This window comes from Ylistrum balloti, unplaced genomic scaffold, assembly GCF_031769215.1.
Source record: "Ylistrum balloti isolate Yb309-2 unplaced genomic scaffold, AGI_CSIRO_Ybal_v1 Utg370010, whole genome shotgun sequence".
In the NCBI taxonomy this organism is placed as follows: Eukaryota; Metazoa; Mollusca; class Bivalvia; order Pectinida; family Pectinidae; genus Ylistrum; species Ylistrum balloti.
Window position 1 is genome coordinate 2,974,496 of NW_026782083.1, and position 19,491 is coordinate 2,993,986.

Sequence of the window (19,491 nt, forward strand, 5' to 3'; positions counted from 1 at the left end):
GCGCAAAGTTGCCAATCAAAATACATGTAACAGACGACGACGGGATGAGAGACAAGGAATCAACCAATAGAAATGTTTGTTTCAAGCAAGTATTAAAGGAATAGATATGATGTCTAGGCTTGTTTTTTCCATCCCAATGTAAAACATGTATGTGTAAAACTGTTGACTACTGAATAAAATATTGTTTAACTAAGTAGATTATTAAAACGTGAGGTAATTCAAATTCTCATTAAATCATCTTTTTTTACTTAACTACTATAAAATTCTGAAATGTCATCATTGTAATGTGATCACTAAGGACGCATTGTTTCGTCTTAAAATACGAAATCAATATAAATCTGTTCGTTGTGGGTGCAGCATTGAGCATAACTGGAAAATATGACTGCCATTTGGACACAGACATTTAATGTTGAAACCTTATTTAAGTCTCTACAAACTATACGCGGAGTCAGTATCTTAAACGCATCCATATATAATGATGATAACGTTATCATACAGGAAGGTATGTCCCAACACTGTCGTTGTTGTTCCTTTAGTACTTAACTCTGTATAGGTACGTTATAGCGTTCTACGTTTACAATGACGTAAAGACAATGTCACTGTTACCACCAACACCCCCACAACCATCCCCACCCCACCCCCTACCCCACCCCATAATACCAACATATCGGTACATTTTGCAGGATTGCTATACCGTAGATTTTGCGCCATTTTTTTTTTAAATTGATACAGTTTTTTCCTTTGTCCAAATTGTACTCGCGATAAACAAGATATGTCATATTATTGTTTATGTTCTATGTTAGGAGAGGATACAGATGCGAAAATCAAATCGACCGAATATAAAACAGTATAATTAAGGCTAACAAAGTTAACCCGCCGAGTTTTAACTCAGAGAGCAAGAATATCGCAGACCAATTTAATCCCGAGGTACAAAATGTTCAGTCTTCCTCTCTGGGACAATTGCTTACATATACCATCAATAACGTGATCTTACATACTAAGTATACTATCAATAACGTGGTATTGACCTATTAGTTGTTCGTGAGGAAAAAGTAGTTAGGAAGTTAAAAAATACTGGATATTTATTTATTTATTTATTTATTTATTTATTTGTTTATTTATTTATATGGATAAGAAAAGTAAATGGCTGAACAATAACTAGGATTCCTATAACTTCTAATAGCCAGACACATAAAGAGCATTGCAGAAAAAACTAAAAAGGACACAATCCTGATACTGATTGGCTTACTCCGAAAAAAACCATAAACACTTCATTATCATCATTGTGATTGTAGTCCCGATGGACGAGGAGAATTCCTTCGCCATCGTTGGGGTAGGATGTAAATTTCCTGGAGCTGACAACCTCGAGGAGTTTTGGAGGGTCCTGCTTAATGGCGAAAATCATGTTATTGAGATCCCACCAGAACGTTGGAATGTGGACGCCTTCTACAATGAAGACCCCATGGAACCGGGCAAGACCAATGTCAGGAGGGCGGGATTCATCCGCAAGTATGATGCTAACCAGACTGGACGTTTTAATATTACACACCATTTAATCTAAAACATCTGATAATGTTATAATAAAATCAACAAATTACCTGTTTCATGGTACATGTTAATTTGCCAACATCCCATTATAATTTTGATCGTATGTTATTTGTACTACCTCATTAAACTTCTTAGAATGTATGTTTAAGAATTCAAAAATTCCCCGATGGGTGTGAGCCAGAGTGCGCTTAAATTTGGCCAAAAATATGTAAATATTTTCAGGTGAACAGCAACTGTAAGTTTGTCAAACAGTTTTCCAAAAACTTGAATTTAGTGATATTTTAATGAAAAATAATTATTTTATCCCAGTTAAACTTCAGTCATTTTTAGGCTAAACGTACTCAGTACGCATAGCCTATTGCGACGGCCTTTCAGACAAAATTTACCAATCCTGGCCTTCTCATTGGCTGAAATTTCGAAAAGAGTTAGAGCCCTCTAGCGGCAATTTTCAGCGTAAATAATGCCGCGATCTTTCAAATCGCTATTTTAAAAGCATCCAAAATAAGTTTATTTTTTAATAACAATACGATTACTGTATATTAAAAAAAAAGAAGCACAGTGTGGTTGAACTATTGATAAATTTTGAACAATATATTTTACGGAATTCTCGACATGACGTAAGCGTACAGAACACTGTACGTGCGCGTTGGCTCCATGATAAAAAGCTAGTCTGGGGGCTTGGTTTGAATTATCAACTAACAACACTTATAAACAAACAAAACTTACAAACAAAACATCAATTTTGTTTTAATCCTTGTCGTTGTGGCAAGATCGTCTTAATATATAACATCACTTTACCTCATTAGACGTCATCGAATTGGACTGTTCGTTCCACGCGCACACCCGCCGATATGACACTTTTTCAGGTTTTTCACACCCACCGCAATGACACTTTTTCAAGTTTTTCAAGATAAAAAGTTTGCGTTTCGTAGGCAAGGTACATTTGGTGCTCATGATTTATGAATAAGATATTTTGAATACTATACTGACCATGATGTTGACACTGTTATAACTTATGTTTTTTGTCTTTTAGTTTTATTTGATGAAGGTTGATTGTGCTGATTTCTCAAGGTTTGTTAATGTGTATCAAAGTTCCTTGAAATGAAAATATTCCTTCAAACAAAGCGCGTATAAAAACCCAAAATATTCATGTTTATAATTCAATTAACTAGAACGAAATATTTCAATAACATATTTATTCATTTAGCGTGTCATGGTGACATTATCTAATGCTTTGGAGATCAGAAATAGTAGTAGCTATAGTGAAAATATTGTAAATTTTGTATATGTATGGAAGTCTGGTTTAATCTCAAAGAACTATGTCTTTATAGACATAATGACTGGAAGAAAAGTCTAACCATGATACTTCAAGGAAGATAGGCATGTAAATACATTTAATGTAATTAATTACACTTTAATCTATCTGAAATGCTGTGTACACCTTATCTACTTTCCTCAACTACAAATATAATTATAATAAGTAAGGACTATCACTTTGCAATACATTCAAAATAAAGAAGTAGGTATAAAGTCCTTCCGATTTGTTTAAATCCTCATATTGATAGGATAGTAATTGCAACATCTTGGGTATTTCAAAGGTTCTATTTAGTCAACTTCATCATAGAGCTATTAATCATTTGGCTTGTTGGCGATAAATATATGGTTGTGTGTATTTAGTTATTTTTTTACCTATTTTGATTTGTTCACATTATTGTCGTCAAATTTGAAATAAGAATTAAAGAAGATATAAAATCGCTTAAAATTAAGAAAAATAGCCTCTGGTTCTCTTATTTCAGTAATTTTTGCATTCCAAAGTGTAGGAGTATGGGGAAAGTAATATAGCTTAGCGGTTATTTGTGAACATTTTTCAATACGTTTAGCCTTTCAGTACTTTGATAATATTTGTAATACTTAGCTTCATATTTAAGTTCAAAACATGCAGCAGACATTAATGAAGAGAATTTGTACCAATTTAATGATTTGTTATAGGTTTTTGAGGGGTTAAGATGTGCACTCTGGCTCACACCCATGACAAGCATAATAAAATAGTACAGGTCATGGTCGAGTTTTGGGTGTTTTTTAACATACTTTCTTAGTTTACTGGGGTACGACAAATACCATACAATAAAGATTAAATAGGGTTGTGGGCAAAATTACACGTAGCGTGAAACAGGTCCTTTCTCTACTAGGCATTAACAGGGGATCGTTCTATAATTTGGAATATGACATATATGCTGTTTCAGTATAATCTGTTTTGAGATGTATATACACGTTAACTTTATATATCTATACAACTGTCGCTATCATATTATATTTATTTATTGAGCAAAACAAAGCGTGTCGAGCAAACTCCACTGAGCTGACGGAAGCAAGATTTCCTATACTAATACATAAGTGGTAGTTACATTTTTACACATTTGGTAAAGGAGACGGTGCTGTATGAAACGCTATCTAACTACACATCATTGTTTGACAGATATGATACGTGGGATAACAAGCTGTTCGGAGTTAGTCAGGTGGAAACGGCAAGAATTGACCCCCAGCAGCGATACGTGCTCGACTGTGTTCACATGGCAATGGAGGATGCTGGCATCACGAGGCAAGATCTCAACGAGACAGACACCGGGGTTTATATAGGTATACATCCGAAACTGTATATCTAAATTCATAGTTCCATTACAATACGTGAATGCTGTTTTGACTTATTAGAAGTATTCGATAAATTTATGCATTGTATTGACTAAATCTGTATATTGTATTGACTTGATCTGTGTATTGTATCGACTAAATCTGTGTATTGTTTTGACTAAATCTGTATATTGTATTGACTAAATCTTTGTATTGTATTGACTAAATCTGTATATTGTATTGACTAAATCTTTGTATTGTATTGACTTAATCTGTGTATTGTATCGACTAAATCTGTGTATTGTATTGACTAAATCTGTGTATTGTTTTGACTAAGACGGTGTATTGTATTGACTAAGACGGTGTATTGTATTGACTAAGACGGTGTATTGTTTTGACTAAGACGGTGTATTGTATTGACTAAGACGGTGTATTGTATTGACTAAGACGGTGTATTGTTATGACGAAATCTGTGTATTGTTCAGGGAAAGTTTTAATATAATGTTTATAAGGTCGGTATATTGTGTTTGTACATATGTATAGTGTATTGATTAAGTTGCTGTACAGTGTAGATTAAGTCGACATGTTCTTCATTAAGTCGGTATTCCGTGTAGAAAAAACTTTTATAATGTATTGACTAAGTCGATGTATTTAAGGTGATGTATTGTATACAATAAGTCAGTAAATTGTGTTGGCTAAGATTTCATCTTTCTTGACTAAGTCGGTGTATTGACTAAGACGGTATATTGTATATAATAAGTCAGTAATTTGTGTTGACTAAGTTGGTGTATTGACTAAGGGCGATATTGTATACAATAAGTCAGTAATTTGTGTTGATTAAGTTGGTGTATTGACTAAGGCGGTATATTGTATACAATAAGTCAGTAATTTGTGTTGACTAAGTCGTGTATTGACTAAGGGCGATATTGTACACAATAAGTCAGTAATTTGTGTTGACTAATTCGGTGTATTGACTAAGACGGTATATTGTATACAATAAGTCAGTAATTTGTGTTGACTAAGTTGGTGTATTGACTAAGGCGGTATATTGTATACAATAAGTCAGTAATTTGTGTTGACCAAGTTGGTGTATTGACTAAGGGCGATATTGTATACAATAAGTCAGTAATTTATGTTGACTAAGTTGGTGTATTGACTAAGGCGGTATATTGTATACAATAAGTCAGTAATTTGTGTTGACTAAGTCGTGTATTGACTAAGGGCGATATTGTACACAATAAGTCAGTAATTTGTGTTGACTAAGTCGGTGTATTGACTAAGACGGTATATTGTATACAATAAGTCAGTAATTTGTGTTGACTAAGTTGGTGTATTGACTAAGGCGGTATATTGTATACAATAAGTCAGTAATTTGTGTTGACTAAGTTGGTGTATTGACTAAGGGCGATATGGTATACAATAAGTCGGTACATCATATGGATGCTTGGTTTATCATGAATCTTACTTACAATTGAGTTCACCTTTCTACAAATATAAAATACTTGTTACTAGAAATCAATTCATTGATGTTTTATCAGGCGCTATGAACGACGACTACAGGGAGTCGGCGAATGATGAACTAACGGCCATGACGAACTATACACTGACTGGTTCCAGCCTCAGTATCATTGCTGCACGTGTGTCCTATATCTACAATCTGTTAGGTCCCTCCATGTGTATAGACACGGCATGCTCCTCTTCACTGGTCGCCATCCATCTTGCTATTCAAGCCATCAAGTCAGGTACATCATCAAATTTAAAAAGCAAGCGGACCAGTATTTATGTTTTACGTTAGGACTGTGTAAGACACTAGAAGCTATATTATATTATATTATATTATATTATATTATATTATATTATATTATATTATATTATATTATATTATATTATATTATATTATATTATATTATATTATCATGAATCCAACTAGATGTCAAATATTCATTCACTCAAATGTATCATTTAACATATCATACCGATTAATAGTTTGAAGTTAGCAACATCGGGTTGTCATGAAATAAATAGTAAGCATCTAAGGACAATCCAGTTTCCTGTCAGACAATGTACGATCCTTCGAGCGCCACCACGAAGGATTAATATCGTAATTATTGTTCAATTAAATTCATATTTAAACAGATCGTATCACTTACTTATTACAACAAAGTATAAAATAATCAGGAGACAGTGACTTTGCCTTCTGTTAAGCGCGGGATTGTCTTGTTTCAACTATATTCCAAATATTAGTTATAACCACAGATTGTCCAGTCAGTCTTTCTCGTTAAATTGAATGTAGAATACGTAGAAATATTTACTGGTGTCCTGACATAACATTTTATCAGAACAAATTGCATTGTAGTTATCTCCCTTCCTTTGTTGAAATGTCAGTCTGCATCATTTCAATGTTAATTCTAAGTGACCCCCAGAGAATACTGTTCATATTAACTAATTTACTGCTATTTCGCAGGCTCTCTGTCCAGTCTATACTATTAGAGCAGATGATGCCTTGCTGCTGATTTGTCTTCTAAGAGAAATGAACACAATACGTAATTGTGGATTACAAGCTAAGCAACAGAAATTAAACTTAAAAGATAAATACTGTTTTCACTCCTCGCGATGTACTACAAACTGAATTTATTGAAAAAAATAGTTTTTGGAAACAAAGGAATGAAGAAAGCAACCATCAAATTGTAAGATGATTTTATGTCATACTACTGGGAACTGCAAACTCCATAAACACGATCTTGAAAAATATTTCTCTCAAAACTTAAATCTCGCATATATTCGTAATCATTGATAACAGATGTTGTCAGTTGTCGGCAAAAGAAGTGTGTTGCCTGAGATGACGTGACATAGTCTGACGATATATCGTGACAGAGCCTGACGTCGTTACGTGACATAGTCTGACGATATAACGTGACAGAGCCTGACGTCGTTACGTGACATAGTCTGACGATATAACGTGACAGAGCCTGACGTCGTTACGTGACATAGTCTGACGACGTTACGTGGCAGAGCTTGACGTCGTTACGTGACATAGTCTGACGATATTACGTGACATAGTCTGACGACGTTACGTGACATAGTCTGACGATTTTACGTGACATAGTCTGACGATATTACGTGACATAGTCTGACGACGTTACGTGACATAGTCTGACGACATTATGTGACATAGTCTGACGTCGTTACGTGACAGAGTCTGACGATAGTCTGGCAATATTACGTTACAGAGTCTGACGATATTACGTGACATAGTCTGACGTCGTTACGTGACAGAGTCTTACGATAATACGTGACATCACCTGACCATATTACGTGACAGAGTCTGACGATATTACGTGACATAGTCTGACGACGTTACGTGACATAGTCTGACAATATTACGTTAGAGAGACTGACGATATTACGGGACATAGTCTGACGATATTACGTGACACAGTCTGACGATATTACCTGACATAGTCTGATGATATTACGTGACAGAGTCTGACGATATTACGTGACATAGTCTGACGATATTACGTTACAAAGTCTGACGATATTACCTGACATAGTCTGACGATATTACGTGACAGAGTCTGACGATATTACGTGACATAGTCTGACGATATTACGTGACATAGTCTAACGATATTACGTGACATAGTCTGACGAGATTACGTGACATAGTCTGGCGATAGTCTGACGATATTACGTGACAGAGTCTGACGATATTACTTGATATAGTCTGGCAATATTACGTGACATAGTCTGACGATATTACGTGACATAGTCTGACGTCGTTACGTGACATAGTCTGACGATATATCGTGACATAGTCTGACGACGTTACGTGACATAGTCTGACGATATTACGTGACATAGTCTGACGACATTACGTTACATAGTCTGACGACATTACATGGCATAGTCTGACGATATTACGTGACATAGTCTGACGACATTACGTTACATAGTCTGACGATATTACGTGACATAGTCTGACGATATTACGTGACATAGTCTGACGACATTACGTTACATAGTCTGACGATATTACGTGACATAGTCTGACGATATTTCGTTACAGAGTCTGACGATATAACGTGACATAGTCTGATGACGTTACGTGATGTAGTTTGAGTAAAATGACATTTTTATATATATAAAAAAAAACATGGCTACAACCCTATGACAGTGGGAAAGAAAAGCGTATATGTATGTTTGTCTGCGTAAACTCAAAGTGTACTGCACCCTTTTAAAACAATAACAAAATGTGTAAAGGCAATACTTTTTCATGCATTTATTTGTCTTTTTTTTCTTTTCCTCCAAATATCTCAGGTGACTGCAAAGCTGCGATATGTGGCGGTGTCAACAGTATTTTGTACCCCCACATTTTTGTTCCATTAAGTAAAGCTCGGATGGTTTCCGCCACTGGACAGTGTCAGGCTTTCTCGGACACTGCTGACGGATATGCCAGGGGAGAGGGATGCGGTATGGTCATCATCAAGAGTCTAAAACAGGTAAGACTAATTGGTACACACCGGAAGTAGGATTTGGTAAATAATCAAGGTAAGTAATACGCTTCTGTATTTAACAAATACGACGATGACGATGTTTAACAATCTGTGTCTTATTTTATTGTTTTATGACGATCTAGGCCAAGCTAGATGGAAATAAAATCTGGTGTGTGATAGTAACCGGATGTAACCAGGACGGTCACACCGCCACTCCAATAACTGCGCCATCTGGTAGACAACAGTCAGCCCTTCTCGAACGTATATACCATGACTACGATGTCGATCCGAAGACTATTCAGTATATCGAAGCCCATGGTAAAAGATTTTCTTTTCTTCTGTCTAATCTTTTTTAATATTATTTGTAAAATTCTTCAAGGCAGTAAAGTGCACAGTATCATTATGTGAGGTGAAAGACAATATCATAAATAAGGAACATACACCGTTGTGATTAAAGAAAATAGGGCGATTAAAGTTCATTTGCTTGAGTTTCAAATGGAGATAATTCCCAATTTGTTTTCATTACACAGGATTTAAGTGACCCTTGCCGAGCATCCTATTATCAGAATTGGAACTCTTTGGATATCTCCCTGAAACTTCATTATTTTGATGTTTGAAGAATTTTTAATCATCAGTTAACTTTCATCTGAACAAGAATTTCCAATCATCTTTTAATTGGCCTAATTTCTGTTAAATAGGTACCGGTACACCTGTCGGCGATCCTATCGAAGCCAACAGTCTGGGCACCTTCTTTTCAAAAGACAAGATCATCCCTAAAGGTGTCTCTGATGTCAGGATAGGATCGGTAAAGACAAACATCGGCCATCTTGAGTCGGCAGCTGGAATCGCAGGTCTCATTAAAGTCATGTTAATGATGCATCATGGTAAGGTCGTTCCCAATCTTCATTACCGTAAATCGAACCCTAAGATAGATTTTCCTAGTTTCAATTTTGAAGTTGCAACCGGTGTCACTGATTGGGACAGATTGTCTGATGGCACTAGGATGTCATGTGTAAATTCTTTCGGTTTTGGTGGGACAAACAGCCATGCAATCGTCAAACAACTCTCAAATCCAGACGAGAAGACAACCAATTCTTGTAAAGATGACCAGTCTACTGAACACTTTGTGACGCTGTCAGCAGTAGATATTTCATCCGTCAAGCTCGGACTTGAGAGATTTGCTGCCAAATTGAAAACGGGAAAGTATCAAATATGTGATGTATCATATACGTCGATAATGAGGAGGGACCACTTTGGTTATCGTGTGGCTTTCACTGCTAAAGACTGTATTGAATTAGCGGGAAAATGTGAAAAACAAGCCAACTCGATGAAGTCGGTCAAAGCACCAGGATTCAGCAAACCAAATATTGTCTTCTTGTGCTGTGGTGTAGGAACCTCATGGAACGGAATGTGTAAAGAAATGATGGCGAAAGAACCTGTATTCTGTTCTGAAGTTGAAAGAGTAGACAATCTTCTCCATCCTCTTTGCGGCTGGTCCATTGCAGATCGATTTCGCGATGGGATAGACGTACAAGATCCTCTTACAAGCCATTTAGCCATCTTTACCTGTCAAATAGCCCATGCGAAGTTATGGGAGTTCTACGGAATTACTCCTGATGCAGTTCTTGGCCAATCCGTGGGAGAAGTAGCAGCGGCTTACATTAGTGGCGCTCTCTCCCTTTCGGATGCAGTAGAAGTTATCTACCATCGGTCAAGGATACTTGCTAATGCTACTGGCGGGAAAATGATGGTGGTTGGAAAATGTCCTGTGGAGCACGTGCAGGCATTGTGTGACAAATTTCCCGGAAAAATTAACATCGCAGTTCAGAATAGTCCGATTAGTTGTACACTCTCTGGTGACGGTGATACCATTGATCACATCAGTAGCGTACTTACAGAAGACGAAGAATTGAAAGAAAAACCTTTCATCAAACAACTTGATGTAAAATGCGCTTACCATAGTCATCACACAGAGCAGGCAAGTACAGAACTAGAAACGCATTTAGATGGCTTGTCTGGACAGCAGCCAACATGCTCTCTTATTTCAACGGTAACTGGTGAATTGGCAATAGAAGGTGATTTTTCAACTGCAGAATATTGGAAGCGGAACGTCAGAATGCCTGTTTTGTTACAAAAGGGAATCGAAACAGCAAGCAAAAGCGGCCCTTTCAACATATACGTTGAAATTGGACCAAGACCTGTCCTTCGTGCTCATTTACCCGATATTCTCGATTCAAAAGAAGCTGCTGCATTTGGTTCAATGTCGACAGACAAGGAGCAATCTATTATATTAACATCTCTACTCGAGCTGTATAAGCATGGTTGCAATCCTTACTGGGACAAAATCGTCACACATGGGCGACTCACCGACATTCCAACATACGCGTTCAACGAGGTGAAATCCCTTTTTGAACCCGACACACGACGACTGATGGTTCAGGGCATTGGCAATTCAAACACAAATCACTTGTGTGTAGAACGAATGCCAGGAGAGGGAATTCAGTTCAAGATTGATATAAACCCGTCCAAAACACCATTTGTGTATGAACATGTAGTTGGTGGTACTATTCTACTTCCCGGAGCGTTCTATTCAGACGTTGCACTTGAAATAGGAAAGCAAGTATTCGAAACATCAATGCAAAATTTGCAGGTATCGACACGGTTTTTGCGTCCTTTGAGATTGGTTCAAGGAAAGGCCAGCGTCCCAGAGGCGATTGTAACAGAAGAAACAAAGTCCAAAGCGACGTTTGGAGTTTTCAACAACGATGACAAAATTGCCCATTGTACGATATCTATCGATGTAAGTGAGAATGGCCCCAAACACCTGAATCTGTTATTGGTCAGAAAACGATGCAAATCGAGCCAGACTGCGTCGGAAACGTATCATAAACTTGAAAGTCTTGGATTCTCATATGGGGAAGACTTAAAGATAATTGGAAATGCAGTGAGGAATGAAACAGAATGCTTAGTTGACATCAATTTGACAGAGGGCATCATGAGAGATCTTCACAACACAAATATCCACCCGGCAGTGTTAGATGGCCTACTCCAAACTTCTGGAGTACTTGATATAGACGCAGACAAATCGATGACAGTTCTACCCGGAGGAATAGGGCGTCTCAGAATAAACAGGCCATTGGAACGGCACATGTATGCATATGTTCAAATGGTTGAAAGAACTGAGGAAAATATGACATACAATGCTCTGCTTTTATCAAAGGATGGCAGTGTTATAGTCGAAATAAAAGATTTCATGGTGATTATAATAGGGCCACAACAGGAAAGCAAGAAGAAGATGGCATACCGAATACAATGGCAGCAAAAGAAGACATCGATATCCCTTGGGAAAGAAGCTGAAAAAGTCACGGCGGTCATTGTGGCACTGGCAAAACACAAAGCGGATAAATTAGCAGATAATTTGTCAAATACTGATGCAACGATTGTCGATGCTGAAAAGCCTTCATTTAAGGATGACTTGATCGATATCCTAAACGACCCACAGCAGCGGCCTCAGTGCTTGTTATTCATCGCAGGAACACAGGAAGATATAAATGATTCCGGTACGGAAGGCTTATATCAAGCTGTGTTGAAAAACTGCAGTACAATGTTGACCATTTCACAAACCATGGCACAGGTCAATGGCAACATTCCAGCATTCGTAATCACCATGGGAACCCAACAGACTCGAAATAGTGACTGTGCAGTCTTCAGTGTCCTGGGAGCAGAGTTATGGGGAATGGTAAGGTGTATAATACGTGAACATCCTCTCAATGTTACGCTTCTGGATACACATCTTTCCTTGCCGGACACTGCTCCACTCCTCCGCACATTGATGACTGGATGTAATCAGACACTTCAGGACATTCCGGAGCTGTTGTTATTAGAGGATGGGATTTATGCCAACGAATTTGCTGAAGAGGATGAAGAGGAATGTGATTCTCGATGGGTGGATTTTGATGACAGGTTGGATCTTCAGTTAAAAAGCAAACACCCTGACGACATTCAAGACTCTTTCTACGTTATACAAGATACTCAGAACAATCCTGGAAATCATGTGTGCTTAACACTGGACACTGTGGTTCTCCATGACCCAGATATGTATCCCCTCACACTTCAGTCTGCTGAGAGCAATGTCCCATTGTGGATAGAGGACAACGAAGATGGTTTTGATGTACTCACATTTGAAGCTATTGGACATCCTCCAGATAAAACACAAGAACGGCTTGTGGCTTGTTACCCAATGAGCGTCCAAAGTAAAGTCACCATACCAAAGGATTGCACTTGCAATATTGGTAATATTTCTGGATACAAGCCAGGTTTACTCCAACTCGCAGCAGTTTTGTGGCAACTCAAAGAAACTGTTACAAAAACATCAACCATGATTGTGACACGTAAAAACGATTCGAACATTTCTCCAGTCATGTTGAAAGCAATGCTCAGCACAAATGATGGTTTGGAATCCACATGTGTAACATATGAAGACCTTTGTAACAATCCCTCAGTAAACACAGCGGAAACTCTCGTCGTCTTATCTGCAGTCAATAAACAATCCCTGACAAGAATGCTTGAATCCAGTGCAAATGTTAAAAGAGTGCTCTCACTACAAATGTATCTTCCAAAAGCTGTTATTCGTGCTTCAGAACGTTTATATCCTGATATCCAGTACGTCACTTTAGACAACGAAGAGATGCTTGGGCAGAAAGAACTGGTAAAGACTGTACCAAAAGTGATAAAATGGCTTATGAAAAACGCTGACAAATTAAACACAGGATTATCTGTACCTGGAACATCCATGAATTTTGCACGGCCGAACTACAGTACAGATAGCAAGAAAAAAAATCTTAAGATTTCCAAAGACCAAGCTCTAAGAAATGATGGCTGTTACGTTGTAACTGGGGGTCTGACAGGCCTTGGATGGGAAATAGTGCAGTACCTAGCGCATTCTGGAGCCGGTCAGATTGTCACTCTCTCAAGACGACAGCCAGATGACGAGAAAAAGACTGAAATAAGGCAATTAGAGGATAGCACTAAATCAAAAATAGCTTACCTTTCTACCGATGTTTCAAACAGTGCATCAGTTGAAGATGCATTTCGTACCATTGAGTCAACATTTCCGCAATATAAAGTGAAAGGAATCTTTCACGGCGCTGGAGTGCTTGCAGATTCAATGTTCTTCAAAATGACAGAGGAGCATCTTCAAAAAGTGCTATTGCCAAAAGTTGTGGGAAGCTGGAACCTGCATAAAGCGTCCAAAGATTATAATTTGGACTTTTTTGTCATGCATTCTTCAATGACATCAGTTATGGGAAACATTGGACAAAGCAATTACGGAGCTGGCAATTCGTTCATGGACTCACTTGCACATCTCCGAAAAGCAAACGATATGTGTGGGCAAAGCATAAACTGGGGTCCTTTATCTGTTGGTATGCTCAAAGATAACAAAACAGAAGATGACCTTGCAATGCGTGGGTACCTTTCCCTGGATGTACCAAAGATCCTTACATGTTTACAAAACGCTATGATGATGGAAGTTCCCCAAATTACATATGGCATATTCGACTGGAACATCATAGGTAGAGAACTGCTCAATCCGTCTATGATGAGAGTTAGACAAAGATTCAAGACATTTGTTAATGCAGGGAAAAATCGAAAAGACAAATCGGCAGTAGCATTAGACTATGAACTGGATAACATTGAAAATGTTACAAAGTTTATCATAGCTGTTGCTAGCGAAGTTCTCGGCATTGATGCAGATATGCTCACACCAGCAACGGCCTTCAACGAGCTTGGAGTGGATTCTATGCTTGCAATGACATTTGCCAACCAAATCGCCGAAGTCACCAACTGCCAAATTCCAATTATATTGCTTATGTCGGATGATACAACGATTGGGAGCATCGCTGAGTACTTAATGGAGAATATGTCTGGGGAGGAAGAGGAGGAAGAAAGTATGGTCCATAAGCTCACTTTTCCGGAAAAGCGGTACTACGACAAATACCGAAATGACCCCATGTCGCCCGGACTTTTCATCTGTCTCGATATTGACGTAATGATAACAATTGCCGTTCCGGAAATATGGAAGAGTTTCCTGTATGAGATTCACGGCAAATATCCATTGATGAGGACGATTTTTGTGCCAGATGAGGAGAGTGAATCACAAGACGAAATAAAAAAGATCGTCATCTCACAAGAGGATGTGGAAGTCGATTTCAAAGAAGTCCCTATGCGAGACATAAGTTCAAGAGACCGAGTCCCATTTCCACGGGAACGATACATGTTTGATCCTGCAAAAGACCTCCCTCTTCGGACTCTCTTTGCAAACGATGGCAAAAACTGTAGAATACGTTTCGTCTTTAATCACTTATGTTTCGACAACACATCTGTGATGCTTTTTCTCGGAGAAATTCAAGAGTTCGGAAGAACCTACCCAAACATATCCATTAGCATGCCAACGACGACGTATGACATTCCAAAAATGGTATACAAACGTCTCAAAAAGGATATAAATCTTATGGAAACCTTCTGGAGAAATAGAATCCCAAATAACCTTCAACCTGTCACGTTCTTTCCTTCGACCAGCTGTAAGTGCGATCCCTCTAGAGTGACATTTGCCAGGATACAAACACCAAAGAAATTGATTAACAATATTTTGCAGCTGATCGAAAAGAATAACTGGACCCTATTCCAGTTCATGCAGACAACTTATCAACTCTTCCTTCATTTGGTTCTTGGAGTGGGTTGCATTCCGCTACTGACTATCGTTGACCTCAGACTGCATTTCCCTACTCTTAACAAAGATATTGCCACTCTGGTGAATACGATTCCGCTCTTCCAAGATTTCAGCGATGAGGATCAGCTACTTATAGATATGATCAAAGAGAATGCCGCAAAGACAAGAAAGTGCTTGGAGAACAGTCTGTTCCCTCTTCAGGAAATAGAGAAGATTGTTTCTGAACAACAAGAGCCACTATCAGTGCTGAGACATCAGATCATTTTTGAGGAATCCACCGTATCAAAGGAGGTCAAAATCGAGGATACAAATTTCGAAAATGTTTTACCTGACTCTGCTTTCAGTGGGGCTAATACACAAAAACCGATGATACAAATGGTCAACACTCTGACTGGAAGTTACAGCAAGGAGAGCGTAATGCGAGTGTGGCACGACAGAACAACACATGAAATTGATCTAGAACTTGAATACAACTCAAGCTTCATTGACAAGAAGGCTGGGAAGGACTTCTTAAAAGCCTATATCAAATTGTTGAAGAAACTGGTTAAAAGGCCTCAACGCACCGTTGGTGATATAAAAGACCAGCTAAGCCACAAGTTCAAGAAGAAAGGTGAAGGTTTTTCGGCAAAACTAAGAAAGAGGCAACGTAATCTGGGCCAAGTCGTTGCGATGCAAGATGATACACAGCAGAGGATCCATCAAGGTAAACACATATTGCTTTTTTATTGCTGATAATCAAAAGTTCATCATCTATTTAGTAATGGTATCGATTGTTATGTGTTTTACATTTCGTGATTTAGCATAGTTTTATGTCACTGTGCAACCTTTACGACATTATGGCTGGACACTTTGATCTCATTTTAGAACATGGCATCACTTACTTGGATTGACCAAGATTTCATGGCGGATGTCGTCAATGAAGCAGAAGACGCTTGCTCATTCGAAACATTTAAGAGTCTCCGAGCAGACCTTTCTTATGTTCATATTTTGCCCTTGTTTTATTGAATTAGAGTTTAGATTATAATTATGTTTCATATTGGTATTTTCGTGTTGTTTTTATTATCAGGTACAAACACATATGCCCTGAAAACGATTGTTTTTTCTACTTAGAATACATTTTTGAAAAAGAAAAACGATTTTTTGTATTTCTAGGATCGTTTTATAAACAGACTAAAAGTGGATGGGATCACAAGGTGGATATGTCGCTTGTAGATGTTGGTCTTAACGGAAAGTCGTTTAGTGTTCTCCGATGGGGAGAAGATGACGAGAAGGAACTCAAGTTCTCAGAAGTGTCGGAAGTGACGAAAGCGTCAGTTGGTGGTAAGTACGAACAGCGTTTAATTGGTTTTTTTTTTTTTTTTTTTATCTTTTTGACGTTAAATGCGATAGAAATATATATTGCTTGTAATGAATGGCCGTATCTTGATACAAATTTGAAAGTATTTATAACAATTGTGTTTCAGAAATGCAGGTTTTGATAGTGAAGAAATACGGAAGAGACTACGTTTTCAAAACACGAGATCAGTATGTCCTTGATGATTGGGTGAATTCTATCAAACAGAGACTTTCACTAGCATCTGACAGCACTTCAAAGGAAAGGAACAATTCTCTAATGTATGTAAACGGACCAGCATCCTCTAAACGATCAGCGTACCAAGATCACCCATTTGACAACATAGACAAGGATGATGGTTTTGTCGCGTCACCAGGCTTTATCAAGAACGCTTCTTCGACAGGACTTTGGGAAGTCCCTCATACACATCTTTAAATGGGATTTAAATGGATGACTGATGACAATGAAATACCATTTCAGAGGTTACTCATACATCAAGCGAAGAAACTTATGATCATTGTCAGCTTCTTGGTGCTTTTTATGAAACAAACATTTTGGTTTGCATTTGAATGATATGAAACCTATCAACACCTGCAATAACAATGCTTATTTGTACACAAGCTATTACCTTGGTTATGAAGGACATTGTTAAGGTAGGTAATCGAAAATCGCTATTTCGATTAGTATTCCTTTTAACTAGACCAAAAACTAGTTTGTATAAACAATTAGAATTCACACTTAGATACTAAAAATGCACAGTGGTATCGTTTCGTACTCTGATGGGATCAAATTTACTTTATATATCTTGTTTTTTCAAAGGAGGGGATGAGGGGGAGTAAAATCGCAAAAACGATATCCTGTGGAAATAAGATCATTAGGGAATACCATAGCCCACCACATGTCTTTAATGAATAGTGTATCCTGTTTGCCTCAAACCTAGGAACAACTAATTAAATCAGAGCTATCCAAAAACATTGAACCATGATTAGAAGTTTTATGGTTCCTGCGACAGACAGAATGTAGCCTCTATCTCATTGTTATATGTTCAGGCGATAGGAAAGGAAAAGCGTGATAACATAAAAATCACAGGACGGTATTTTGAGTATCTACCATACCATCATAAGGTCTATTGACGAATGGCAATATGTCATTTTTTGTAATTAGATATGTAAGGCGGCACAGCAGTGTACCGTATGTGTACGTTTATCAAGTTATTTCAAGGTTTGAATTAATAGCTTGGAACTTGATTCAGCACTCAGCAAAATTATGAAAGACATTTTACGTTGAAGGTGTCTGTCAAGGAGTTCTGTTTTTAGGTCTGTAGAAATATCGAGAAAAATAAACAAATTTACAGAATATGAAATATAACGAAAGCACATGTTGTTGAAATGAACTAATGTAGAATAAGAGGGTATGCGGTGAACTGAACTAGTTTAAGTGATTTTTGTTTTATGTATATAGTTAAGCAATTACTTGTAGAATTTTGTTGTAGAAATTAATAATAAAAAAAAATAAAGAAACAATTCGCGATATAGAAAATTGATGCTGAAATGAGCGTTTATGTTCAGTTACAGACATTAATGAGTATCCATATATGGGAAGATAGATTATGTTACATATCGGAAGACCAACTAAATTATATGTTGTATTGTTGCATCATTTCTTTAGTGGAGTATGGAGGTAATTTTGATGTTTTATATATATATATATATACGTTCGTATAACCATGATGGGTTAGGATAACTATGCTTACTCTTCACATCTCTGAAATAGAATTTTTCTTTTTTATCTCAAAAAACCACGTAAAGCATTTTAAAACATACAAATGGGTAAAACAAAATATTGAATTTAAGTTCCATTGTAATTCACATATTAATGCTTTTTCTTTTATTTATGATAATCAAAGTCTATGAAACGATCCAGTTAACATCCATGGAAAGGCTACTTAATGTCACGTTTGATAAGACCAAGATCTTACATGGAGATCATAGTACTTAAAAAGTCCAATGTGGTTTAGAAACATTCATCAACGATATCCCAGTACAAAAATCATTCGATTTGTAGAAACAAAATGCATAAAAGTAATGTTGTTTTGAAAATAAAATTTCTGATTAATTAATAATTTGTTACTTTTATTTCTTTAATGTTTTCTAGATTTAAACATTCAATGTGATCTTGTGATTCGTAGTCGTAATAACTACTTGATATGTGTTTAAAACCTTCAGACCGGGATACCATATTTATTTATCTATGGTATTTGGAGCCAAACGAATTTAGTTGAAATCAAGATGTCTATAAAAACTAAGGAATTATCTACTTTTAGGATTTTTCTTCTGGTGTAATTTCAATTTTCAAATATCTCATTAACAGGAAGACAATAAGTACTGTCCTAAAATAGTAACATACACAATTAAACACGAACATCATATAACACACTACGTAAAGTAATCTTAAATTAGGAAAAGGGAGGCAACTCAAATAGTTGAAGTTAAGAAGAAAATTAGAATTGGATTAGAATGCTTCAAGTAACAAGTTGTACATACATATCTGATGATACTTAAAGCCATCTCTCCAAATGATTCAGGAAAAAATCATTTAAAAATCTAATCAAATTAAATCAATTTAGAAAAGGAGATCATTATTTTTTAAAAATCTACGACACAAAATCGCCTGGCCCAAAAAACTCAGACTGCCTAACCATAACATCATCATGACAACTCCAAAAAGTGATGTCTGTGTGTTGTACTGATGAATAG

The 19,491-nt window shown here is 37.0% G+C and overlaps 1 protein-coding gene across 1 annotated transcript; it reads left to right on the forward strand.

The window, feature by feature from the left end:
* Window positions 1-1,300: 1,300 nt before the first annotated feature.
* LOC132548384 (phenolphthiocerol/phthiocerol polyketide synthase subunit C-like) lies at window positions 1,301-18,797 on the forward strand. The gene is made up of 8 exons (XM_060212249.1): window positions 1,301-1,509; window positions 4,025-4,185; window positions 5,715-5,918; window positions 8,497-8,678; window positions 8,816-8,990; window positions 9,371-16,105; window positions 16,555-16,722; window positions 16,866-18,797. The coding sequence occupies exons 1-8, from the start codon at window positions 1,301-1,303 to the stop codon at window positions 17,168-17,170; spliced, it is 8,139 nt and encodes a 2,712-aa protein (XP_060068232.1). The 3' UTR covers window positions 17,171-18,797.
* The last annotated feature ends 694 nt before the right edge of the window (window positions 18,798-19,491 follow it).